We start from the raw sequence: 24,797 nt of genomic DNA, 5'->3' as shown, positions 1-24,797 counted from the left end.
CCAGTGCTCATTTACCATTTCTCTCTCTCTTTTTTAAATGTTTATTTATGTTTGAGAGAGAGAGGGAGACCGAGAATCCCGAGCAGAATCTCTGCTGTCAACTCAAAGCCCAGTGTGAAGCTTGAACTCACTAACTGTGAGATCATGACTTGAGCCAAAAGCACGAGTCGGACACTTAGCCCCCCTGAGCCATGCAGGTGCCCCTCATTTACCATTTCTGAAAATCCTAGGGCCCTCAGTTCTGCTAACTCTACTCTGCCTGTGCTCTATAAATGGAACAACAAAAACTGGGTGACAGCACATCTGTTTACAACATGGCTTACTGAATATGTTAGGCCCGCTGTTGAGACCTGCTCAGAAAAGATTTCCTTCAAAATATTATTGCTCATTGACAGTGTACTTGGTCACCCAAGAGCTCAGATGAAGATGTACAATGAGATGAATGTTGTTTTCATGCCTGCTAACACAGCATCCATTCTGCAGCTCAGGGGTCAAGGAGTCATTTTGACTTTCAGGTCTTATTGAAATGCATTGTAAGGCTGTAGCTGCCGTAAGTAGGGATTTCCCTGATGGATCTAGGTACAATAAAATAAAAACCTTCTGGAAATGATTCCCCAGTCTAGATGCCACGAAGAACATCTGTGTTTCATGGGAAGAGGTCAAAATACATTCACAGGAGTTTGGAAGAAGTTAATTCCAACTCTCATGGATGACCTGGAGGGGTCCTAGACTTCAGTGGAGGAAGTCCCTGCAGATGTAGTGGAAACATCAGGAGAGCTAGAAGTGGAGCCTGAAGATGTGACCGAATTCCTGCAATCTCATGGTAAAACTTGAACGGATGAGGAGTTGCTCCTTATGGATGAGCAAAAAAAGTGGTTTCTTGAGATGGAACCTACCCCTGGTGAAAGTGCTATGAAGATTGTTGAAATGGCAGCACAGGATCTATTACTATTTTTTAAAGATTTTATTTTTGAGTAGTCTCTACACCCAACATGGGGCTTGAACTCACAACCCCAAGATCAAGAGTCACATGCTCTACTGACTGAGCCAGCCAGGCACCTCAAAAACACAGGATTTAGAATATTACATGAACCTAGGTGATAAAGTGGTGGCAGGAATTGAGAGGATTGAATTTTTGTTTTTTGGGTTTTTTTTGTTTTGTTTTGTTTTGGTTTTTGATTATGACTTCACTGCAGAACTTTTAACAAGTTTGAATGTAGGAGCACCTGGTTGCCTCAGTTGATTAAGCCTCTGACTTGGGCTCAGGTCATGGATGATGTCATGGTTGGTGAGTTCAAGCCCCACATCGGGCTTGCTGCTATCAGCGTCCACGCTGCTTTGGATCCTCTGTCCCCTCTCTCTCCGCCCTTTCCCATGCGTGTGTGCTCTTTTTCTCTCTCTCAAAAATAAATAAACATTTAAAAAATTTTTTTGTTAAGTTTGAATGTAAACCTTTGCCTTATAATTCAGAGGTACCTGAAGATTTATATATAATTGATTTCTAGTCTCTTAGAGAAGATTGAATTTTGAAAGCAGTTCTATGGGTAAAATGCTGCAGAGCCTGATAGGAAGAGTCAGGCATTCAGGAGACATTGTTTTATTTTAAGAAATTGACACAGCCACCCTAGCCTTCATTCAGCAGCATTCAGCAGCCATCAACATTGAGGCAGGACCCTTTTAGAAGGGGGCTCAAGGTAGGCTTCCTAAGTGAAGTATATACTCAGACCTGAAACAGGGATGCACAACTTTCTCCCCCAACCCCCGTTTTTTTTTAAGGCTTATTTTTTGTGAGATTGAGCCCCGCCTCCAGCTCTGCACTGACTCTGCTGAGCCTGCTTGAGATTCTCTCCCTCTCTCTCTGCCCCACCCCCAGTAAATAAACATTTAAAAACATTTTTTAAGTTTTTATTTTGAGAGAGAGAGTGCACATGCACGGGCACAAGCAGGGGAGGGGCAGGGAGAGAGGAAGAGGAGAAGAGAGAGAGAAAATCCCAAGCAGGCTCTGCACTGACAGCATGGACCCCCATGTGGGGCTCGAACTCAGGAACCATGCAATCGTAACCTGAGCCGAAACTAAGAGATGTTTAACTGACTGAGCCACCCAGGCGCCCCAATAAATAAACATGTAAAAAAAAAAAAAAGGATAATCTTTAAAAGGGCATTCCTAAGGGGAAATAAGAGAGAAAAAAAACATTAAAAAATATGTCAGTAAGCATCCGATTTCGGCTCAGGTCATGATCTCTCGGTCTGTGAGTTCGAGCCCCGCGTCGGGCTCTGTGCTGACAGCTCAGAGCCTGGAGCCTGTTTCAGATTCTGTGTCTCCCTCTCTCTCTGCCCCTCCCCTGTTCATGCTCTGTCTCTCTCTGTCTCAAAACTAAATAAATGTTAAAAAAAAAAATTAAAAAAAAATGTCAGGAATTAAGGAAGATAATTTCAGCATCCGATGAAATATTAAGCCTAGGGAAAATACACCTTTGACATGCCGCTCCCCCAATTAGGAGGGATTAAAACAAGTGGTGATAAAGGGATAAAGACATCTGTGACTTGGTGAAGACAATTTATTTTTAGAAAAGTATAACATTACACCCAGTTTGGAGTTTGGAAGCTGTGTTAGAATTAAGATGTTCCCCCTCGCCCTCTCTCTCCCCTAAGTTCCTGTACCGTACTTATTCAAACACTAAGCACCATGGACTTTGAAGATGAAGTTAAGGTTACTGGTCAGCTGACCTCAAAATAGGGAGATGATCTGTAGGTGTTCCATGTACAGGGGAGGCCCTAGGACAGGAGAAAGATTTCAGCCCCATTGCAGACGCTTGGGTCCAGGGGCCCAGGTGTGAGCAGTGGCAAGGGCCCCAGCTGGCGGTGATCAAAGATGTGGAGACTCAGTCCCACACACTGGACGAGTGGAAGGAACTTGGGGCCAACTGTCCCCCAGAGCCTCCAGTAGGGAGCGCAGCCCCTGGTGGCTCTCCATTCCAGCCTGGTGAGGCTGATCTTGGACTTTGGAACTTACAGAACTGCCGGATAACAAATGGGTGTGGTTTCAAGTTAATAAGTTCTGTGATAATTTGTTATGGCAACACTGATACAAAGAACAGAATTCACTCTCCTGTCATTCCACACAATATTATTTTGTTTATTCCTTTCTGGGCTTTGTTGAGAAGCATCCTTTGGTTAATTGTAAACATAATCACATAAATGTTCGCATCCTACCTTTTCTCTTAACTTGATCATTTCTCCATGTTGCTACATAGTTTTCCCTAATTATTAGCAGTATCATGTTCCTTTGATGAGATATAGTATTATATTTAACCTCTTGGACTTCTGTGTTGCTTCTAAATTTTCACCAGTGTAATACTGCCCTGGGTGTTTCTGTGCATACGAGCTTTCTCATATGGGAAGTTCCTGGAGTCAATTCTCAGATGTAGCATTATCCATTCAGAGTCTGAGCCTTTTTATGACTCTTATTATATAATGGCGAGTCTTAAGTGGCTTAGTCATTTAAAAGTCTTTAGCAGAGATAAGAGAACTATGTTCATTAATATCATCACCATTTGGTAATACCCTTTTTCAGATTTTTTTGTTAATGGTGTAAGGTGGTTAGTGGAGAATTTTAAATTTAGTGGATAAAGTTCCCTAAATTGTATAAGAAATTAATGTTTAAGTTACTGTTGTAAGTTTATGAGAGATAGAAAGCTGAATAGAGTACCTGTGTTGAAAAAATAGAGTGAAAAACAGTTACTATGATTTAGTCATGTTCCAGTCCTAAGAGATACGAAACTGGTTTCTCACGTCAGAACGTATTTATAAATCTACGGGTTTTTTTTTTATTAATGATACAGTACAGTCTGCTGATACTACATTTCTATCTTCTGTGTCTATCATGCTGATTTTCTAATGGCAATCAAACCCATAACCATTTTCTTGTTGTGGGTATAACTAATTATTCATTTATAGTTTTTTTTTTTTGCAGCTTCATAAAGGTATTGTTGGCATATAACACGTGTAAGTGTAAAGTATACAACATGATGTTTGATACATGAATATATTGCAGAATGATTACCACAGTCCCCTTACATAATTACCCTGTGTGAGTGTGTGGTGACAACATTTAAGATCTCTCCTAATAACTTTCAAGTGTATAACACAGTCCTATTAATTATAGTCATCATCCTGTGCATTAGCTCCCCAGAACTTACTCATCTTATAGGTAGACATTTGTACTTTTGACTAACATCTCACCATTTCTCCCAGCTCCTGTCAACTACCATTCTGCTCTGTTTCCATGGTTCAGCCTTTTTAAATTCCACATGTAAGTGAGAACATACAATATTTGTTTCTCTCTGACTTACTGCATGTGGCATCCATAATGTCACAAAAGGCAGAATTTGCTCTTTCATGGCTGATGAACATTCTGGATATGCGTGTGTGTGTGTGTGTGTGTGTGTGTGTGTGTGTGCGTGCGTGCGTGTGTGTGAGAGAGAGATTTTTTCACTCCTCTGTTGATAGACACTTAGGTTGTTTCCATGTCTTGGCTGTTACAAATTATGTTGCAGCGATCATGGGGGTGCACATATGTCTTTGAAATGGTGATTTTGTTTCCTTTGGCTGTCTACCCAGTGGTGGCATTGCTGAATCATATAGTAGTTCTGTGTATAATTTTTTGAAGAACCTCCATACTGTATTCCATAATGGCTGTACCAATTTATATTCCCACCACCAATGCACAGGGCTCCCTTTTCATGGATGTGACTTCGTTCCCAGCTTATTTTCTTTCTCAAGTTCCTAGTACTTCAAAGCAGAGTGGATGGGGTGCCTTGGTGGTTCAGTTGACCCGATTTCAGCTCAGGTCATAATCCCAGGGATCAAGCCCCACGTTGGGCTCTGAGCTGAGCATGGAGCCTGCTTCACATTCTCTCTCCCTACCCCCCACCCCGCCCTTTACCTGCTTGCATGTGTGCGCGCTCTCTAAAATAAAAAATAAAAACAAAGTAGAGTGGATCATTGGACTCAGAACAAAGGTTTGTCCGTACTAAAATACAAAGCATGGGGCGGGGGGTGCCTGGGTGGCTCATTCGGTTAAGCACCCGACTCTTGGTTTCTGTGCAGGTCATGATCTCGTGGTTTGTGAGTTTGAATCCTACATCAGGCTCCGTGATGACGGTGTGGAGCCTGCTTGGGATTTTCTCTCTCCCTTTCTCTCTGCCCCTCCCCTGCTCGCTCTCTCTGTCTCTCTCAAAAATTAATAAAAAAAAAAAAGTTTTTTAAATTTAAAATACAAAGTACCTACATTTTTTTGTGACTAGGGCATCTTAGGTGTTTAGTTTGCTCACATATAAAGAAGCAGTAAGTTAAAAAGGCAGTGTAAGGGAAGTTAGGATTCTAGATCCAGATGTGTAATTAACTGATTGTTACTTTGAACATGTCACTTAACCTCTGGGCTTCTGTTTTCTGCTCTTTAACACGGGGTTGATTATGTTGATCACATGAAAAATAATCGTATAGAAAAGGTTTGAAAGCATTTCACCTGCAGTGAGGTAGGCTATAAACTAAAGGTATGTGGTAGGAAATCATTATTTTGTCTCTGACTGGTTGGAAAATTAAGTGAGATTCCCATAAAGTGAGAACACACCTGGCACATGCTAGAATGAAAATGGAGACAGTGACAAAGCTTTGGTACTAAAATACTCAGTTTCTGAAAGAATATATAATTGATCTGCTTTAGAGTCTGTTCAAAAATAAAATATACTTTAAATAAGTACATGGTTTTATTTTCTAGGATCCAATCTAAATCGCTGTGGTTTCCGAGGCTCTTCATACCTGGGTATTCCATTCAACCCATCAAAGGTGAGTTCTTTCTGGGTGGGGAGGAGGGAGGAGGGAGATGGATGGATTTTAGTGAGAAAGAAAACTAAGAAATGACACAGAAGCCAGGCTTCTGTGTTTCATTATAGCTAAATATTGTCTGCTAATAATGTGTATTATGACCTTTACTTAAAGGAAAGTGATACCCACCCTACTTCCTGGAACTATGCACAGTATGTGTGCACGCAGAATTTGCTACCGTCACAAGTATTATGTCTCTCCTCCTATTGTTTGTGTGTCAAAATTACTGGTGATTTCCTGGAGAATTGGAAATACAGCTCTCCTGTGCTTGGTGCTTGCTCTCGAGGAAGCCAGTGAACTTCTGTGTTAGTGAAGGACTTTACATTTGGCTCATGTTTCTAAAGAATAAAACAAAAAGCTCTTGCCAAGGCAGTGATTGAAGACACGTGAAGAGCAACGAATTTGAGGCAATAGGCAGGTTGTCTTTTGCCTGTTTTTTCATACTCTCTTCCTAGTTTTAGAATAAATAGCAGTAATTTGGGAGAAGGCAGCATGTTTTCATAGAGGCACTGGTTCAACTTTCTTCCTCTGCCTTAGGCTGTAGATCACCTTGCCTGTGTCAAGGTCATGTGAATTTGCCAAGATGTGTCTAATCACGTGTGCCCGCTGCTTTTAGCAAGGAATCTAAAAACAAAGAATTCACAAAATCTGTTCCCTTTTTGCTGTGCATGTAATATTTTCCCGCTGATGCTGGTCCTCAGGAAGATGGCTGTCCCGTTACTCATATTGGACAGGCTCTCTGGGTGCCGTGCCATGTGGTCATGACAACTGCTTTATAGTGCCGTACCTTATTCAGACGCTTACCTGCCCTCATTGAAATAAAGCTGGACTTTGATAACATTACTTGTAAAAGACAATCCCCTTCTGTACCCCCTTCTGAAGACAATTTTATTTATTTATTTTTAAATGCTTATTTATTTTTGAGAGAGAAAGAGAAAGCAAGTGGGGGAGTGGCAGAGGGGGAAGGGAGGAGGATCCGAGGTGGGCTCTGCGCTGACAGCAGAGAGCCCAGTGCAGGGCTAGAACTCACAGACTGCGAGATCGTGACCTGAGGTGAAGTCCGATGCTCAACCAACTAAGCCACCCAGGTGCCACCCCCAACACGTTTTTTTAAATAACAAGAATAAAATTTAAAAACACAAAAACATTTTTGCTTTGGTTTACAGAGTCTCCCGAAACCTCTTTTTGGCTCTAATTCACCTAGACCCCTGGCATCTTCTGGGGGAGGTTGGTTCCCACTCCATGCCACGTTGTGTTCGTCTGAATTTGAGTGGTGGAAGGAGCAGGAGACTCCAGTGGACTCATGTAGGCCCCCCAGGAGCAGTTGGCTCAGAGTCGGCGAGAATCTGAAGAGGCACATGGGATTTCCCGACACAGTACATAAATACAGTAGTGTCAGCAATTTTTCTTCCGAATTCACCAAACCACCCTGTCTGGTAAATGCCCCAGGACCTTCCAGGGCCATAGAGAACTTTTCGAGAAACACTGATGGAGCCTTTCCGCCTACTCTTCTCACTGTTTTCCTTCACAAATTCTGTATTGTCTCTTAAATTATGTGTTGTCCCCAGTACATGCTAAATACCCAGAATTTTCTTTCTCTGCATTGCTTTTACTTTTTCTTCTACCTATGAAGCCGCCTCTCCTTTCCTCTCCTCGCCTCTCCTCTCGCCTCTCCTCTCCTCGCCTCTCCTCGCCTCGCCTCTCCTCTCCTCTCCACCCTCCAAGTTCCTCTTCTGGCACAGACAAGAATCCTTTATTTAAAGCTTTGTGTTACTTTGTCTCCCTCATGACGCTTTTATGTCCTACTTCGTATTGTAATTACTTGATCTGCCCTTAAGGTTAAGCTCCACATTTGATTTGTGTTTGGATTCTCCCTGGTACTTTTAACCTAGTACCAAGAAATGAAATGTGTTTAAGTACCAAGAAATGAAATGGGCTGTGGGAGTTGTAAGAAGGCTGTTACAAATGTGGAATAGAATAGCTGGGAGTACCAGAGTTTCAGTTGAAGGGAGGAACTCAGAATGAATTCTAAGTGTTAGCAAGATGAAAATTTGTTTGGCCTGTTTGTGAGACCATATAAGGAATTGTAGACATAAGGCCGGATGGGTAGGGTGGTGTCAGATTATAGAAGGTCTTGAACACTGTGCAAACTTGTTCTGTGAGGAACCACAGAAGGTCAGTGAGCAGAAAAATAATGTGATTTCCTGCCTGGTGGTTCCGGGACCCTAGTTCATGACTCCCAAGAAGTACTGGCCCTTTGGGTATCTGCCTTGTGCTTGCATTGTCACCAAGATAACCAGCATCTTTATGACAGTAACTTTATTTAACCCTCACAATAACCCCATGAGGGAGGTACTAATATCCACATTCTAGTAGGAGGAATGAAGCAGGCCAGTGAGTAGTATAGCCAAGATTTGATGCATTTCACCGGTTGTAGAAGTTAACATTTATTATAATTTTTTAAAATTTTGTTTTTAATGTTTTTATTTCTGAGAGAAAGAGAGAGAGATAGAGCATCAGTGGGGGAGGGACAGAGAGAGAGGTAGACACAGAATCTGAAGCAGGCTCCGGGCTCCGAGCTGTCAGCACAGAGTCCGACTCAGGGCTTGAACTCATGAACCATGAGATCATGACCTGAGCAAAGTCAGAGGTTTAACTGACTGAGCCATCCAGGTGCCCCGAAGTTAACGTTTATTATAGTAGGTGAGGAGTCTGCTTGAACCAGAACCTTGGTACAAGCTTCACTTTAGCTTTCCAGTATGCTGAGCAGTTACCCTAGAATTTGGAGCAATTGTTGATGAACCTAAACCGAGATAGAAGGGAAACCAGTGAGAGAGATGAATTTTAAAATACACTCTTATTCTTTCAAAATTAAAATGTTCTTCATTGTGTGTCAACTACACTTCAATTAAAAAAAAAAGCGCTTAAGACATTCTTAAACTTATATAAATTAGTACATTGTGAAATCTTACATTTTTCAGGTGAAATATTTTTTTTTTTAGTGACTGATTCATAGGATCAGCTGATTATTTGAAATTAATTGCAAAACTCTGAATGCTTTTTTTTGTTTTTTTTTTAAGTTTATTTATTTATTTTGACAGAGAGCACAAGCTGGAGGGAGGCAGAGAGAGGGAGAGACAGAATCCCAAGCAGCTTCTGCACCATCAGTGCAGAGCCCGACGTGGGGCTCAAACTCACAAACTGTGAGATTGTGACCTGAGCCGAGCTCAAGAGTTGGACACTTAATCATGTGTGCCACCCAGGTCCCCCTAAAACTCTGAATGCTTTGTATATTGTGGGACATCAAGTTACTTGGCATAGTAAACACTTCTTTTAAATCCAGATTTTATCAATGCCAGTGCCAGTGCCTAGGGTCTTTACAGGATTTCCTATATGAGTCACATATTTTGTATCTTAAGAGTTCTTTGATAACTGTGGTTATCTTTTGTTGAAACAGTCAGAGTGGTAAAACAAATCCGACACAACGTGGTAATGCTTCCTGGTAAGACTTCTCTGCTCCGCCTCAGCAATTTGCTGGTCTGATAGTCTTCCAGAACACTTTTTGCCAGCAGGGTGCGTTGGGCTCTAAATTTTAAAAGTTACACTGTTTTATTTCTAGAGATTTTTTTCAGTTTTGGTAACAGAGCTCTTTGCTTTTTGTTATTCTAAGTGCTAATATGTTTTGAAGACTCATTAAATTGTATATGGGAGCAGAATGAGGTTTTTCAACTGTGTTGTTTTGTAATATTTTTATATGGTGGTCACTATGGTTTTTAATTTGGATTTGTACAGTAAAAGGATTTTTATTTCTTTCATAAATTGTTTCTGTTTGAAAAGCTCTATGCTTTTCTAACTTCTTGAGACTTAAGTTATCAGTGATATGGTTGATGACATTTGAAGTTCAAATAATTTGGTTTATTTGTGTAAAAGCACTACTTCCCTGAAGCTTTAGATTTGCAGGATAAGTTTAAGAATTGTGTAGCCTGCAAAGTATGTGATTATACTTACATTGAGTCATGTAAAATGGAGGTTTGCTTTTTCAATCAGGTGTCAGTACAAATCAGTATAAACATGCATTTTCCTAGTTCCTGAAACCTTGCATTAGATTGCTTAATGAAGTAAGTTTTCAGTTTACTAGTTCATTAACATTATGTTTATTTTGAATTTAGAATCCTGGAACAGCTCATCCTTATGATAGTGGCCACATAGCAATGACCTACACTGGCCTTTCGTGCTTAGTTATTCTTGGAGATGACCTAAGCCGAGTAAATAAGGAAGCTTGCTTAGCGGGCTTGAGAGCTCTTCAGCTGGAAGATGGGAGGTATGGGTCACTCTTTGATTTTTTTTTTTCCCTTTTCTTTCTGTCTCTCTTTCTTTCTTGGAAAAATTTTATACAAGTAAAAAATGGGTACAGTACTGTACTAGAACTTTAGGGTTTATCATAAACCCTTATTAGAACCACCTGAAGTTCACTGTATATACATAAAGTTAAATGCCTAATCAAAAAAAGAAAAAAAAGATCCAAGATTTTTATGTGAGTAAAGAGAAATCACACTAGCAGAACTCCTTTCTTCCTCTCTCTCTTTAAGTGACACAGTAAATAGATTCATAAATAAGTGGTTGAATGGTTTCATTTGTAAGATGGATTTTAATTTACCTTCTCGGTGAAAAAAATGGATATTTTGAAGTAAGCATACATTTAGTCTGAACTTTTATTACTTAAGACATAGTGATTGGGGGGAGAAAGGGATGAACGCTGAATATTAGATGCTAGTGTAAGTGGTTTCAATGACATTTATAAAAGATAGAAAAAGAACTTAGTGTATTTATTAATATTTGGTGGTTTGTATGGTATATCTAGAGTTTTAAGGGGAAAATTGTTTTCAAATCTAGGAAATGACAAAGCAGTAGTGATCCTGTTTAGCGAAGAGATTTTGTAAACAAATTCCGCTATATTGTTAAGTCAGTGCTCCATCTATTAATAGCTCTATTTTCCTGTCAAGGTTTAAAAACACTGCTCTCGGGGAGCACCTGGGTGGCTCAGTTGGTTAAGCGTCTGACTCTTAGTTTCAGCTCAGGTCGTGATCTCACGTTCGTGAGGCTGAACCCCACATCAGGCTCTGCACTGGCAGCACAGAGGAGCTTGCTAGGGATTCTCTCTCTCCCTCTTTCTGCCCTTCCCCTGCTCGTGCACGCTCTCTCTCTCTCTCTCTCTCTCTCTCTCTCTCTCTCTCTCTCTGTCTCTCTCTCTCTCTCTCTCTCTCTAGACTTAAAAAAAAAAAACAAAAAACCTTCCCTCAGGCATGTGGCTGGCTCAGTCAGTGGAGCATGTGACTCTTGACCTCCCAGTTGTGAGTTCAGGCCCCACATTTGGTGTAGAGTTTACTTAAAATCTTGAAACACTGGTGTCATTAACTGAAAGATAAAGGTTATTGTCAAAGCAAATGATGATAAATACAATTAAAGAAAAAAAAAACCACCCCTCTCGGTGAGGGGAAGACTAATGTAGACACATAAGATATTTTATCATTAATTGGAAATACTGCAAAACTGAATCTTGACCTCAGTCAGCATATGTGACTGATACCTCCAAGTTTCAGTGTAGTCTTTGATTATTGCCACTGTATCCCTGTTTATAAATAAATAGATACCAGGCACAGACTGTTACTTCTCTTGAAACTAATGGAATAGGTAAAAATTGAATTACAGCACAATATGATCAGTTAGTGGTTATCTACATATACATTTGGAAGAAATTTCACACATCAAAACTTGGGTTTGGGAATTTCTTACTATTCAGTAGGTCCTGTGTTTTACCTGCTCCATTCCCCCTCATTCTCACGCTAGCGTGCCACAACTGTGGTAGGGAGCAAATAAACTTACTCTGAGTGGTAGCATCTGGTAAGGAGTAACTGGTAGTGTGGAAAGCTACCCAGAAATCAGAACTTGGGAGCAGAGGGTGATTTAGAGATCATTTTATATTTTTCGAGTACTAGTTGTATTTGTTGACTTAATACAAGTAGTATATGGTTTTTAAATCTGTATTTAATAATAGGTTTTTCTGTGACAAAAGACATGAAGCCCGTGTTTCTCACCCACCCTGCAAGAAAATAAAAAAAATAAATTCTGCTGCCATGTAATCGTGTGTCATACTGTTATTACTTCCAGTTTCTGCGCAGTCCCTGAAGGCAGTGAAAATGACATGCGATTTGTATACTGTGCTTCCTGCATTTGCTATATGCTCAACAACTGGTCTGGCATGGATATGAAAAAAGCCATCAATTACATTAGAAGAAGTATGGTGAGTTACGTTGATAAATCGACTATTTTAGATCATTCTTGCTGCTATATGGGAGCTGCAGTAAAATGCACGTCTCCTCTTTCTTCCACCAAGAATCTGGAAATCAGGTTAGTAGCATTGCTTTTTAGATACTTTATATAATCAGAACAGCCATATAGAAATAATTGTGAAGGGCAGATTGATTCATTGGCCATTAAAATTTAAATGTAATTTATGTCTGAAGAAACAAATGTCTTTATTAGAAAGAGATTGGTCAGCCCTAGAAGAAAAAAGAAGCAAAATCTCAAAGGCACATGTTTGATAAACTGTCCTCGCAGGGGTCAGTAGAGAGCCCTGGCCAAGCATAGTAGAGATTTATGGTGTCTTTGAGGAGACTGTTTCTATATTTGGTGTGAGGTGGGAGTTCCATAAGTCATTTGACTAGCAGAGACCAAATATAACAAGATTGACTGGGCTAGCAATAGATTTTTGGATCATTTTTGTTAATACTTTGACGTGTGCTTTTTTTTTCAATCTAAGGTTTATTTTTAAGGAGAATATCAAATGGAAATGTTATTCTTTCACAGTACAATTTAATCTTCTCATTGGCAGTAGTAAGGAAAGCTCAGTCTCAGCCAGAATTATCTTTTGCTTTACTTTTTCGTCTCTTATATGAAACTGGAGACGTAGAAGTGTTGCTTCCCCAGTTTATTACTTCCCCGAATACTGAGTTTTTAGTTTTAAAGATTAGACTATTTTCGGCTGTTAATTCAACTTTCACTTAGTGTTTCAAAATGAAAATTAATTTCTTAGAGGAATGAAATTGTTTTTAATTGAATGTGTGAATGTGGATCAGATTTTATAGAATGTGGATCAGGCATTTTTAAAAGCCTGTGGAGTCCAAAAGAACAGAGCCTGAAAGGAGTTTTAAAAGAAACAGAGATTTATGTGCTGTAGAAGGATAGGTGATGATGTGGTTTGGCATGAACACTGAGGAAATGACCCTGTGTCACTCCTCAGCGTGTTGTCTTTGGGAGTGTTGCATACTGACTTGCCCTGTTACCAGTGATAGTAACTTTTGATCACTCGATTAAGGTGGTGTATGCCATATTTTTCTCTGTAGAGTTAGAATTTTTCCACCTAGAAGGATTCAGTATCTTGTGGCGAGATGTTTTGGAGACTGTCAAATAATCTGTCCTTCATCAGACTTTATCCAACTATAATAAGATTGTCTGGGCTAACAGGTTCTTTGTCTGCTAGTGTTGGTATGCAATTGATTTTCCAGCTGTGTCATTTCTTCTGTAATTTTCAGTTGAAATTCTGCTTTTAGAAAAAGCTTTCTCTTTACCTCTGTCTATCCATATCACCTTGAACTCCAGATTCTTATTTAATCCAGTGGGCTATTACCTGTTACTATCATTATATATTTTAATGGTCAGATTGTCCCAGATTCAGCCGGTGAGAACCCCTTCAAGCAGATGCTTGTGCCTTTTTTTGTCTCTCCCCCTGTATGCTTTGAGCAGCCCTTTGCTTTCTGCCACAAGATATTCCGGGTTCATCTTTTACTTTCCTAGCCATAGCCCAGGAATCGATCATTTTTTCAAGGAACCCTGGTTCTTATCGGAGGATGGTGTGTAGAAATGAGGATTTGGGCCCTGGCTATGATCATGGTCCTGGGTAGCATTGCTTCTAGCCCCTCTCTCAGCAAGCCAAGCTAGGAAATGTGTACATGCATGCATCTATACACAAACACACCCTCCCTTACACATACCTCTCTGTTACTTTACATATGTATTAAAAACTGTGAGTCCTGTTGATGCCTCGGATTTTAGTCCAACACCACAGAGTTCCTTTCTGTTTAATATTTATTTATTTTTGAGAGGGTGGGGAGGAAGGGAGGGGCAGAGAGAGGGAGAGAGAGAATCCCAAGCAGGCTCTGTGCTGTCAGTTAGAGCTCAGTGCGGGGCTCGACGTCCTGACCCATGAGATCATGACCTGAGCCAAAACCAAGAGTTAGATACTTAGCCTACTGAGCCACCCAGGCGCCCTCCACAGAGTTCCTTTTTAATCATCCTCCTTTTTTTGTTTCTTTGTAACTCCCTTCTCTGATGGTGACCAACCTGGTTACCGTTATCCAGAATACATTGTCTCTTTGTTTTGAACCTGAGGGTATGTAAATCAAAATACCATGTTTAAGAAATACTTGAGTTACTTCTTTTATTCCCCCCTTTACTATGGTTATGTTATTTTTTTTTTTTAATATAGTTGAGTTTGTTTCTGTTTGGGTTCCATTTTAGAGTTTGCCCCAATTTTGTTGATTTTTTTAAAAACTTAATATTTGGGGGCACCTGGGTGGCTCAGTCAGTTAAGTATCCGACTTTGGCTCAGGTCATGATCTCATGGTTCGTGGGTTCAAGCCCCATGTCGGGCTCTGTGCTGACTGCTCAGAGCCTGCAGCATGCTTCAGATTCTGTCTCTGGCTCTCTCTGCCCCTCCCTTGCTTGTGCTCTGTCTCTAAAATAAATATTAAAAAAAATTTTTTTAAACTTACTTAATATTTGAAATACTGACTTGGTTCTGAAAGTGAGAGCTGTACAAAAAGAGATGTTCCAAGATGTGTAACTCCCTGTCTCCTGTCCCTTTTGTCTTTGCTCCCTTCCTAACTCCCCCTTTCCTAACATTTGTTTTTACCACCACTCTGTAGGGAACCAATCTCATTAGTGTTTGGTTTGGCCTTCCTGTATTTCTTCTTGATGAGCAGATATGTACATTTTTTTAAAAGTTTATTTATTTATTTTGAGAACGAGGGAGAGCATGGGGGGGAGGGGGAGAGAAAGAGAGGAGAGAGAGAATCCCAAGCAGGCTCCATACTGTCAGCACAGAGTCCAGTATGGGGCTTGAACTCAGGGACCGTGAGAGCACGACCTGAGCCAAAATCAAGAGTCGAATGCTTAACTGACTAAGCCACGCAGGCACCCCCAGATGTGTACGTTTTTATTGTTCATTCTTATCAAAAAAACTAAGATACTTAGTTTTGTACTATTCCATTCCATAAATGACTTTTTTGAATTCTTCCATAGGTGGAGTACATATTTTCCGAATGTAAACAGTGTTGAAGCTAATAACCATCTTCATATGCATTTATGTGTTGGAGACAGATTTTCAGAATGAATTCCTAATAGTGCGGTTTTTTGATCTAAAGGAAAATACATATTTAGTTTTATCAGATATTGCCATTTTCTCTCCAAAAAAGGGGTGGACCAGTTTATATTCCCAGCACTGTAGGAGAGTGCCTTTTCCACACTGCCTCTCAGTGGAATGAGTTGTCGTCCTCTTTAATTTTTATCCGTCTTGTGTGGGTGAGAAATGCTCTCTCGGTGTATTTTAATTTGCATTTCGAGTGAGCTTGACCATTTTCTGCACTCCCAGGAATCTACAGAAGCAGGCCACAGGCCACATTTAGCCTGTAGCCCATAGTTAGCTAACCCCAAGTTCCAGTCCGTTTTTTGCTTTGTTCTCTAGGTACTCCAATTTTGTGTATGTTCTTTCTTCTTTGCTTGTCTTTCATTTCAGTCATTTTCTCTCTGACCTTTTTGACTTCTGTATCCCAGTTTTAGTCTCTTGGCTGTTTTCTGCCTTTTCTTCAGTGTCCCTTATTGTCTTTTCTTTTGAGACTACTATTCCTTGGTCTTATTATTCCTTATTTCCTTCTGTTTCTTCCCTGCAGTCATTGAACTTCATTTCTTCCTACTGTTTGTCCTTTCTGTTCTTAATTTTCAGTTTCATTTTCATACCCCCAGCTGCTTGCTTGATAGTAAGCACCTGAGTTTGGGGTGCTGTATTACAATTTTCTTCTGTTTTATGGCCATTTTGGGGAAATGGGGGCAGATTTGCATACACCGAGATGTTTTCATTCATTTGCTGTGTTTTCTTTCCAGAGTTACTTCATAAAGATTTGTCTGTTTAGTCATTTCATGGATATTCTTTTTCTTACACAGGCCCCTATTTGCGTGTACTCTTGGGGTGCCTGAGTGGTTCAGTTGGTAAAGTTTCCAACTCGGTTTGGGCTCAGGTCATGAACTCACAGTTGGGTGAGATTGAGCCCCACACCAGGCTCTGTGCTGACAGTGCCGAGCCTGCTTGGAATTTCTTTCTCCCTCTCTCTCTACCCCTTGCTGGCTCTCTCGCTCGCTTGCTCTCTCTCTCTCTCTCTCTCTCAAAAAATAAATATTCTTAAAAAACCCAGAGTGCACTCTTTTCAATCAACCAAGTGTGACTTCTTTCATGAGTTTTTGTGGAGTTTGATTTTGTGGTTGTTTTGTGTTTGTGTTTTTCATGCTGGGGAAAGTGTTGTGTGTTCATGATTTTCTGGTAGGAGAGAGGTTGTTTCTCTTGTTTCTCAGGGTCTCTTAATGTTGCTCCTTTGAGCATCCTTTATTACCTGATCTGCAGAGGGCCTGTCTCCCTTCCTTGTTAACTTGATTTACCAAAGTCATGCCCTGTGAGTGCTGTAGACTCTGAGGTCCTTTCCAGCAGTCAGGGCTCTGTTCTGCCAGAACTTAGGCCGTCCAGGCAGCGCTCGCTTTGCATGGTGGAGCCAGACTGTGACAGAGACTGTCACTGTCACTTCAGCTGAAGTGAGGACAGTGATCTGAGTCATGGGGGGCAGGAAGGAATCAGCACTGCTCTGTGACCCGTACCAACTTGTTGCCACAATGTCAAACTCTCTAGCAGTTACAGATGTACAGAGAATTTTTTTAAGTGGTGAAACCAGTTTTAGTACATTGTAATTTAAAACATTAGAAACAGTGAGAGTTAAAGTGTTTGGGGAAAAAAAAGTATATGTATAGAGGGAGAGAGGAGGGAGAGGGAGTAGTTTGAACGGTGTTTGCCTTGGTTTTGTTGTGTAACTTACGATACGGGTTAAACATCTTTTCTGTCATGGTAAATGATTGGACTCCTTCCTAGGTTTGTAGCAGCATCCAACCTTTTATCCTTTGTGGTGTCATTGTTGTGAAATAACTTGAAGGATTCCTTTCCTGTGAAGTTTTTTGCCAGCATCCCTTCTCTAGAATGTCTCCATCCTTGTCATCATGGCCATTGTCCCCACTTAGATGCTCTGCCTTCACTTACTCTTCTGATGTCGTATCTGGTCTCAGACAGTGGTGCTGTCCATATTCTTATGATCAGCTATTTCTAAACTCCGTGTTTGATCTCATTTTCACTTCTAGTGGTACTGCTTTTCGTTTCTTTACTGCACTTTTATCTTTGGTGGCCAGTCTATTCTTCTGGTTCTGTTTTTGGAAAACGTCATGTGGGTTTATTACTAAGACAAAGAGACAACGCACCCCTACGCTTTGCTGTCCGTGCATGAACTGAATAATAAGCGCAGTGACCCGTGACTAACAGACTTTGAAAAAGAGGACTGGATTGGTTACTGATTGTGATGCACATCTGTTATTCACGTAGCGATTTGTGAGCTGAGGTGCTAGCATCAAGTTTGTACTCCACGCAGTTGCCCACAGTTAATACACCGTGGGGACTGACATTTGAATCCGTATCGTGTTGTTTAAGTTATGGTACCCAGACTTCGTAATATCAGATCTGCACAAAGCAAAGACTGCCTGTCCTTCGCCAGCCTAGGGTGGACCTTCTCCTTTTGGCAGTAATTTTAGATGAGTCTCAGGCCTCCCATTGGCTCCCTGCCACTCCCTTCCTCACGATTTTCCGTACACTTCCCTCACTCTCTGCAGAAAGGTGGCGGGATGTGAGAGGCAGCTTGCTGGGATTTGACGTTTCTTTTTCTACAGGCAGGTAATTTATAGCTTCGTGTGTCTTCCAGCTTCTCTAAGGTTTCAGTTTTATATAGTTGCATTGTTGTTCTGTTTTGATTTTGCAGGATGTGTGGGGAGATCCAAAGGTAGGCAGGCACTGTGATCCTTGGCTGCCCAAAAGTCTCAAAATAGACTTGTTTCATGTTTATAATATTTTATGAGTATAGAGTCTCCATTTTCCTTAAACTTGTATATTCTTGCAATAGGAAAAGAGTAAGGCTTGGGTCTTTTTATTGGTAGAAACCAGATCTATAGATGCTATCTGAACAATCTATCTCAGAATGTGCAAACTGTATGCGTTTAGTGATTTCACTTGGTGGATAAGATAAGATCAGGTACTTGAAAATGCTCGAACTACCCCTTTGTAGGAAAGAGTGAGTATTTTAGAAGATATAAGGGAGAAATAAAAGTGGATCAAGAAACAAAAAATTAGCATGAGGACTTATTTTTATCCTTTCCCTATTAAACTGAACGATGTTTTTCTTTTTCAGTCCTATGACAATGGGCTGGCACAGGGAGCTGGACTTGAATCTCATGGTAAGACATCTTAACATAAATGAACGTGTAGTTTCTTTTGTCCCTTTAAATAACATCATAGTGTCTTCGACATGGAGGCCCCCAGAAGTTTGTGTCAGCCTGTGGCACGGCCTGGCTGTCTTCTTTCCTACTCCTTTCTTTTGACAACTTGTGCCAGTTTGAACCGCTCCTTGGTCAGTAATCTTATTCAGACGGGATATTCATACTTTTCTAGTAATGTTTTCTATTTACCTATTTGAGTGTTAGCTGCATGAAAATATCCTGGGGTGATTTCTCAAGCTAGCACTAGAAAACACCAAGTTTTCTTGTTTGGCATAACGCTAAAGGGCTCGATGCAGAATTGTTAGGCATGAATTTGTGAAGAAAGGAACATTTTTAATCTAATAGTCTTTAGTCATAGTCAGAAAACGTTTTGCTGCATAGAGTATGTGCATTGATACAATTTCTCCTTTCCCCATTTTCCCCACTTTGGGCGGAACCAGAATACAGGGAGATAATGCACTTCATTTGTCAGCACATCAGTAGCCTGATGTCTTTCAAATTGACTATTCGCATGTAGGAGTAAATAAACTGCCATGCTCTTTAAATTTCTTTTTTTTTAAAAGATTTATTTTTGGGTAATCTCTACCCCCAAGTGTGGGGCTCGAACTCACAACCCCGAGATCAAAGTCGCACACTCCACTATGGGAGCAGCCAGGCGCCCCAGCCATGCTTTTTTTTTTTTAAAAAAAGAGAGAGCCTAGGGGCGCCTGGGTGGCTCAGTTGGTTGAGCATCCGACTTCAACTCAGGTCATGATCTCGCACTTCGTGGGTTCGGGCCCCGCGTCAGGTTCTGTGCTGACAACTCTGAGCCTGGAGCCTGCCTCGGATTTTGTGCCTCCCTCTCTCTCTGCCCCAACCCACTCGCATTCTGTCTCTGTCTCTCTCAAAAATAAATAAACATGGGGGAAAAAAAAAGAGAGAGAGAGAGAGAGAGAGCCTAGATCAAGGAGGCTCTCTGAGTGAACTCCTTAGGTTTCCTCTTTATTACAGCAACCTGTCTGTGCCTGCAGCATGGCAGAGCAGTGAGAATGGGTCTCAGCCCCAGTACCCACAATGGAACCTGGCTCCTCAGTCTCTCTGACAGACTGGAAATAATTGGATCTTTCTTTAACGTTAAGATTGTTGTTAGGATTCTGAGAGATAAGGGGGAAAGTGGTTTGTAAACTATAAAACACGTTTTATAAAAGGACACTTTTTACATACACTCTCTGGCCCCGTATCTTTGGATTTCCCCGGTGACCTTGTCCTCTCAGGTCTCTCCTCCCTGTCACGCATCTTCACTCCCTCCTTCGATGTAGGTATTTGTAAAGTGTGTATCGCTAAGGGGTATGTAGCGGACTGTGTCAGCGTTTCCTCTGAAGCCATCCTGTAGTTGGGACGCCATGATTCCATGTGTGCCTGAGTCTGTGTGAGATCGGGGCTGCGGCAAGCCGCCATAGTCTTTCTGTCACTGGTCACCACCACTTGGTGAGGAGGGATGTGTACCCGTACTTGTGCAAAGGGGAAGTCTGCTGTCTGCGAATTTCCCAGAAGAGAAGGTCTCGTCCTCGCTGTTATAGAGGGTGTTAACGGGCACTCTGGCTGAGGGGAGACGTTACCAGTAGGGGAGACTGTGGAACAGACGCTGTTGTTCCCGGGCAATTGGGATTGCATTCGCCGGGACAGGAAACCGAGGGCCGCTCAGACATGATACTCTTTGACAGATCCTGTCAGGAAAAAATCTTGCCGAGTCACGCTAGGTGTGATTTTAAGTCTGTGTGACTTGAATAGGATTACACCCATCAAGATCATCAGTCATGGACCGTGGTTCCAGCCAGAAAGCTTACATCTTTCTTTTCTCTCTAAAGTTTTGGGTTGGAGACCCAAAGCCCTGGAGGAGGGCGTCCCACTCAGAGTGCCACAGTGTGTTGGTGTCCTGTGAGTGGGCTCCAGGTATGCCGGGATGCTGCTCCCTCCACCTTTGGGACCGCTGAGCAGAGCTGTGTGTCTGGAATCTCCAGCAAGATGGCCTTTGGCCAGGAGCCCCTCTTAGGGCACCACAGTGAGCCTACAACAGTGTGTCTACATAGTGCACCTACACAGTATGTCTACGCAGTGAGCCTACCACATTGTGTCTACACGGTGTGTCTACGCGGTGCGCCTACACCATGTGTCTATACAGTGTGCCCACACGGTCTACCACAGTGAGTTTACACAGTGCATCTACACAGTGTGTCTAAACAGTGAGACTACACCGTGTCTATGCAGTGCACCTGCAGTCTACCATAATGCGTCTACAATGTGTCTGCACAGTGTGTCTATGCAGTGAACCTACACAGTGTGCCTACATAGTCCACCACCGTGCGTCTACACAGTGTGTCTACCACAGTGATCCTATACAATGAACCTGTATAGTGAGCCTACACAGCGCGCCTACACAGGTCAGGTATTACCGTGTTCTTGGTGTGCTGTGAGGTCAGATGGTGGCTGTGGCTTTCCTTCCCTGCTTTCTGTTCCTTCTCTGCGCTGCAAAAACTCTTCCTCAGAAGTCAGCCAGTTTGGCCACCCTTCTCGTCTTTATCTTCTCCCTTCTTCTTTCTGTTAATCTTTTTAGACTAGCAGTCCAAATACACTATTCACCTTTCTACACGAGTGGCTTGTTCTTCAACCTTCTGTGTAAGCCTTCAGCAACTTTGGAAGTTTCTCATTTAAAGTCTTGACTGGTTGACATTTCAAACCGTTGTCGCCTTCTCACTCCTCACCTTGTTTGTTGAAGCCCTGGGAGCTGTCAGCCTCTCCCCTCCTTTCTGGAAGCATACACTCCAAGTGCCTGGCTTCCTCACAGGCTGTCTCTGGCTCCTTCACTGTGTTTGTGTCTTCCTCTCTCACCCGTACCTCGACCCACCTTTCTTCTTCCCTTTGAGCCATTCATCTTTCTGAATCTCCAGGTTGTTCTTTCTTGTACTTGCTGTTCTGTGTTCTCCACCCTCACCTCGAGCTTACATTTGGCTTTGTTTCATATCCCTCAAGTCTTGGCTCAGATGACTTGCTTTTAATGATCATTTTTGAGATTGCAAATCACCCACATCGCATACACATGCTCTGCTCCCTATCCCCTTGTCTGTTTTTCTGTGAATTATATTTTATCGGTTTGTTCATTGTCTCTCTGTCCCCACCTGAGAACAGAGATCTTTGCCTCTTTTAGTCACTCCTTATCCCCCACACGTATAAGTGTGGCACACACTTGGATGAACTAATGGTTGGTTCTTTATTAATCATCCCTGTGCTACGGCTCCCAGCACTCTCTCTCCAGATCTGTACTGTTGCTTCAGACGTAAAAGCGCCCTTCCACCTGCCTGCCGGGCACCTCTCCCTTCAGAGCACTTCATCTCAAGTAGCACACTTTTAAAACCATCGTTTTCTTCTTTCACCCAAGCGTGTGTTTGCTATTCAGGAATGCAGAACAGCTACTACCAGATCTGCTGGTTTTTCTGTCCGTATGAGCCAGATATCCAGAATTTGGGACATATGATCTCATGTTCTATTTTATTTTGCTGTTCTGTTTTTTTATTTGCATTTATACCAGTTTTCCCCCATAGTTTATAATCCTTGATCTACAGAGTGGAAGGACAGGAAGTTATTATTGAGCAGCTGCTCTGTGCCAGCTACCATTTAGTCTCTTTAATCCTCACACCAGCCAGCCGTCTGAGAGTGGGAATCTTTGTATGCGATCAGAGAAGCAAAACCACCATGAGTAGTAGAGAATAGGGATTTATTGTAGGAATAAGGTTACACACAGTTTTGGAAGAGGATGGAGAAGTAAGGCCTAAAAGGGGAAGTTGATTCGTCGGAGAAAAGTCACTGACAAGCCCTCGTGAAGCCCTGGCCCAGGTGGACCATGAAACCTGGCTGGAGAATCTGGAAAGCCACATGGAGCTGCCCGAACAGGACTGTGGTAGTGGACTCCGGTGGGGGCTGCTGCTCCGGCATCTGGCTATGGGCCTTGGGTCCCCAGGGCAGGGAGTAAAGCGGACTCACATTCTGAATATTTGGGGGATGGGGGGGGCAGGGGCGGGGGACCGAGTTGAAACCTCCCAGCACCTCTGCCTTTGTCCCCCGCCTCCCTGAACCCCCAGCCAGGATAGTGGCTGCTGCTTCTCTTCCTTCTCACACATCTTACCCAGATTTCTCAGACTCCAGACTGGATAGGGAAGGGGATTCTGGGAAGCAGAATCCTGGCTTAGCCAAGTTGACATGATACCAAACCACCGCAGTAGCCATTGTCATTTTACTCAGTGTGACTTAACCTAGTAGGCTCATGTATCTGGTACGTGTCAGCCCGATGAAACCCTGTGCTTGCTCTGCAGTGTCTTTTTCTTTTTCTTTTTCTTTTTCTTTTTCTTTTTCTTTTTCTTTTTCTTTCTTTCCCTTTCTTTCTTTTTTTTTTCTTTTCTTTTCTTTTCTTTTCTTTTCTTTTCTTTTCTTTTCTTTTCTCTTTTCCTTTCCTTTCCTTTCCTTTCTTTTTTTTCTTTCATTATTCTTTCTTTCTTTCATTTTTCTTTCTTTTCTTTTCTTTCTTTCTTTCTTTCTTTCTTTCTTTCTTTCTTTCTTTCTTTCTTTCTTTCTTTCTTTCTGTTTTTTAATTTATTTTGATAGAGCACAAACGGGAGGGTCAGAGAGTCAGGGAGAGAGAGAATCTCAAGCAGGCTCCACACTGTCAGCGCAGAGCCTGATGTGGGGCTTGATCCCATCAATCTGGAGACCATGAGCTGAGCCGAAATCAGGAGTCCCAAGAGTTCGCTGCCCAACCGACTGAGTCACCCAGGTGCTTCTCAGCAGTGACTTTGTGCCCTCATTTTAGTTCTCCATGCCCCTTTCCAGCCTAGCTTTGTAGACCGCTCGTGAGTGACCCCTGCCGTGCATTCCAGGCTGCAGAGAACACATATTCCCCAAATGTCCTCACATGCCCTTTCACCTCCGGGCTTGGCGAATACTGTCCGTCGTTTGCCTGAAGTGTTTTCCTCCACCTGCTGCTCCTCTTTTCCCTTCCCCTGAAACCTCCAGAGTTTTGCCTGTCTTCCTGTGCCTTGTTCCATTCCCTGTGTAAGGCTGTCCGTGGTATCTCATTGCCCAGCCCCGAGCAGCTGCTCCCTTTTCTGTGTTCCTTGTAACACCTGGCTCATACCATTTTCGCATGTGCCTTGTCTTCTGTGCCAGATGTCTCATTCGTGTCTGACTCCGCTTGCCCTTGTACGTTGTGGTTGTCCAGTAAGTATTTGAATTGGTTGTGCTTCGTCCCTCTCTGCGTCCTGAAGCTGGGGAGGCTGAGTCTGGGCTGCGTACCTGTGCCATGGTTCATCTGCTTTTCTCCCGCTGCTGCGAGAGCCCGTTCGTCCTGCAGACAACACAGGCACATGATATCCTTCTAGGCTGTGACCATCAGATATGACGATCCCTTCTTATCCTAGTGAGTGAGTGGCTTACGCGCTAGTACAGTTGTAGGGTAAAATGCTCTTGTGTCTGGAAGAATTGGGTTTTCCTGCTTTGCTAGGATTAAAGCTGTTTTTTCTCTCAGGATTCATAATATAAAAGTAATAGGTCAGATAAGTTAATGTGATTCCATGAGTCTTCCAGAACATCTCTACTCCTTAATCCAAAAGAGAAATACTCAACTTTTGGGCCTAATTTCACCTAAGCATTCAGTTCCCTTGAGTTTTCCTCACTTTACCTTTTCCAGGTGTTTAAGTATAAAATGGTATAGTTACTGTTATTTATGTACCATTTTATTCCTAGCTGTGTGATTGTTAACCATCTTAAATTATGTATTTCAGAGTACGTGGATTCCTTCAGATAATTTGGTACATGCACATAAATACTAAGAGAATGCTTAAAATTGGGTTTTAACACCTTATGGGAGCATTTAGTTAACTTACACCTGTTAAGCTGTAGGTAAGTCCTAGCATCCAGGACTAGAGTCAGGAATACCTCCTTCACCCTGCCCCTGGGAGAACTGAGGTAGATTGTTAGAGAGACCCGACCTCGGTGGTCCCTTCCATCTGTGATGTCTTGTGACTGCGGCATTCTGCACATGGTAACTATCCATGTGGCTGAAGTGTCGCGCTTCAGGTGGCAAACTCAGCGGTTTTGATTTCTCTTTGTGTGTGTGTTAATATCTCTTGCCATAATAGCCTTTGGTAAAGAAGGGTATTTTACCAAGGTATAATGAACACAACTTAACC

The 24,797-nt window shown here is 42.1% G+C and overlaps 1 protein-coding gene across 2 annotated transcripts in view; it reads left to right on the top strand.

Annotated features, from left to right (window-relative positions):
- Positions 1-24,797, top strand: part of PGGT1B (protein geranylgeranyltransferase type I subunit beta) — a 62,648-nt gene that overhangs the window by 20,912 nt on the left and 16,939 nt on the right. Inside the window, exons 3-7 of one of the 2 annotated variants that reach the window (XM_047083497.1) lie at positions 5,780-5,847; positions 7,053-7,322; positions 10,056-10,207; positions 12,055-12,187; positions 18,492-18,537. In XM_047083497.1, the coding sequence (XP_046939453.1) occupies positions 5,780-5,847; positions 7,053-7,322; positions 10,056-10,207; positions 12,055-12,187; positions 18,492-18,537 (669 nt within the window). The remainder of the gene's footprint in view (positions 1-5,779; positions 5,848-7,052; positions 7,323-10,055; positions 10,208-12,054; positions 12,188-18,491; positions 18,538-24,797) is intronic. The other variant, XM_047083504.1, reaches the window with a different exon arrangement.

This window comes from Lynx rufus, unplaced genomic scaffold, assembly GCF_022079265.1.
Source record: "Lynx rufus isolate CCGP_SWC_20201006 ecotype Redwood Valley unplaced genomic scaffold, mLynRuf1.p SCAF_1, whole genome shotgun sequence".
Taxonomy (NCBI): Eukaryota; Metazoa; Chordata; class Mammalia; order Carnivora; family Felidae; genus Lynx; species Lynx rufus.
Note: the sequence above shows the minus strand (reverse complement) of the source record. Positions and strands in the feature narration are given on the sequence as shown.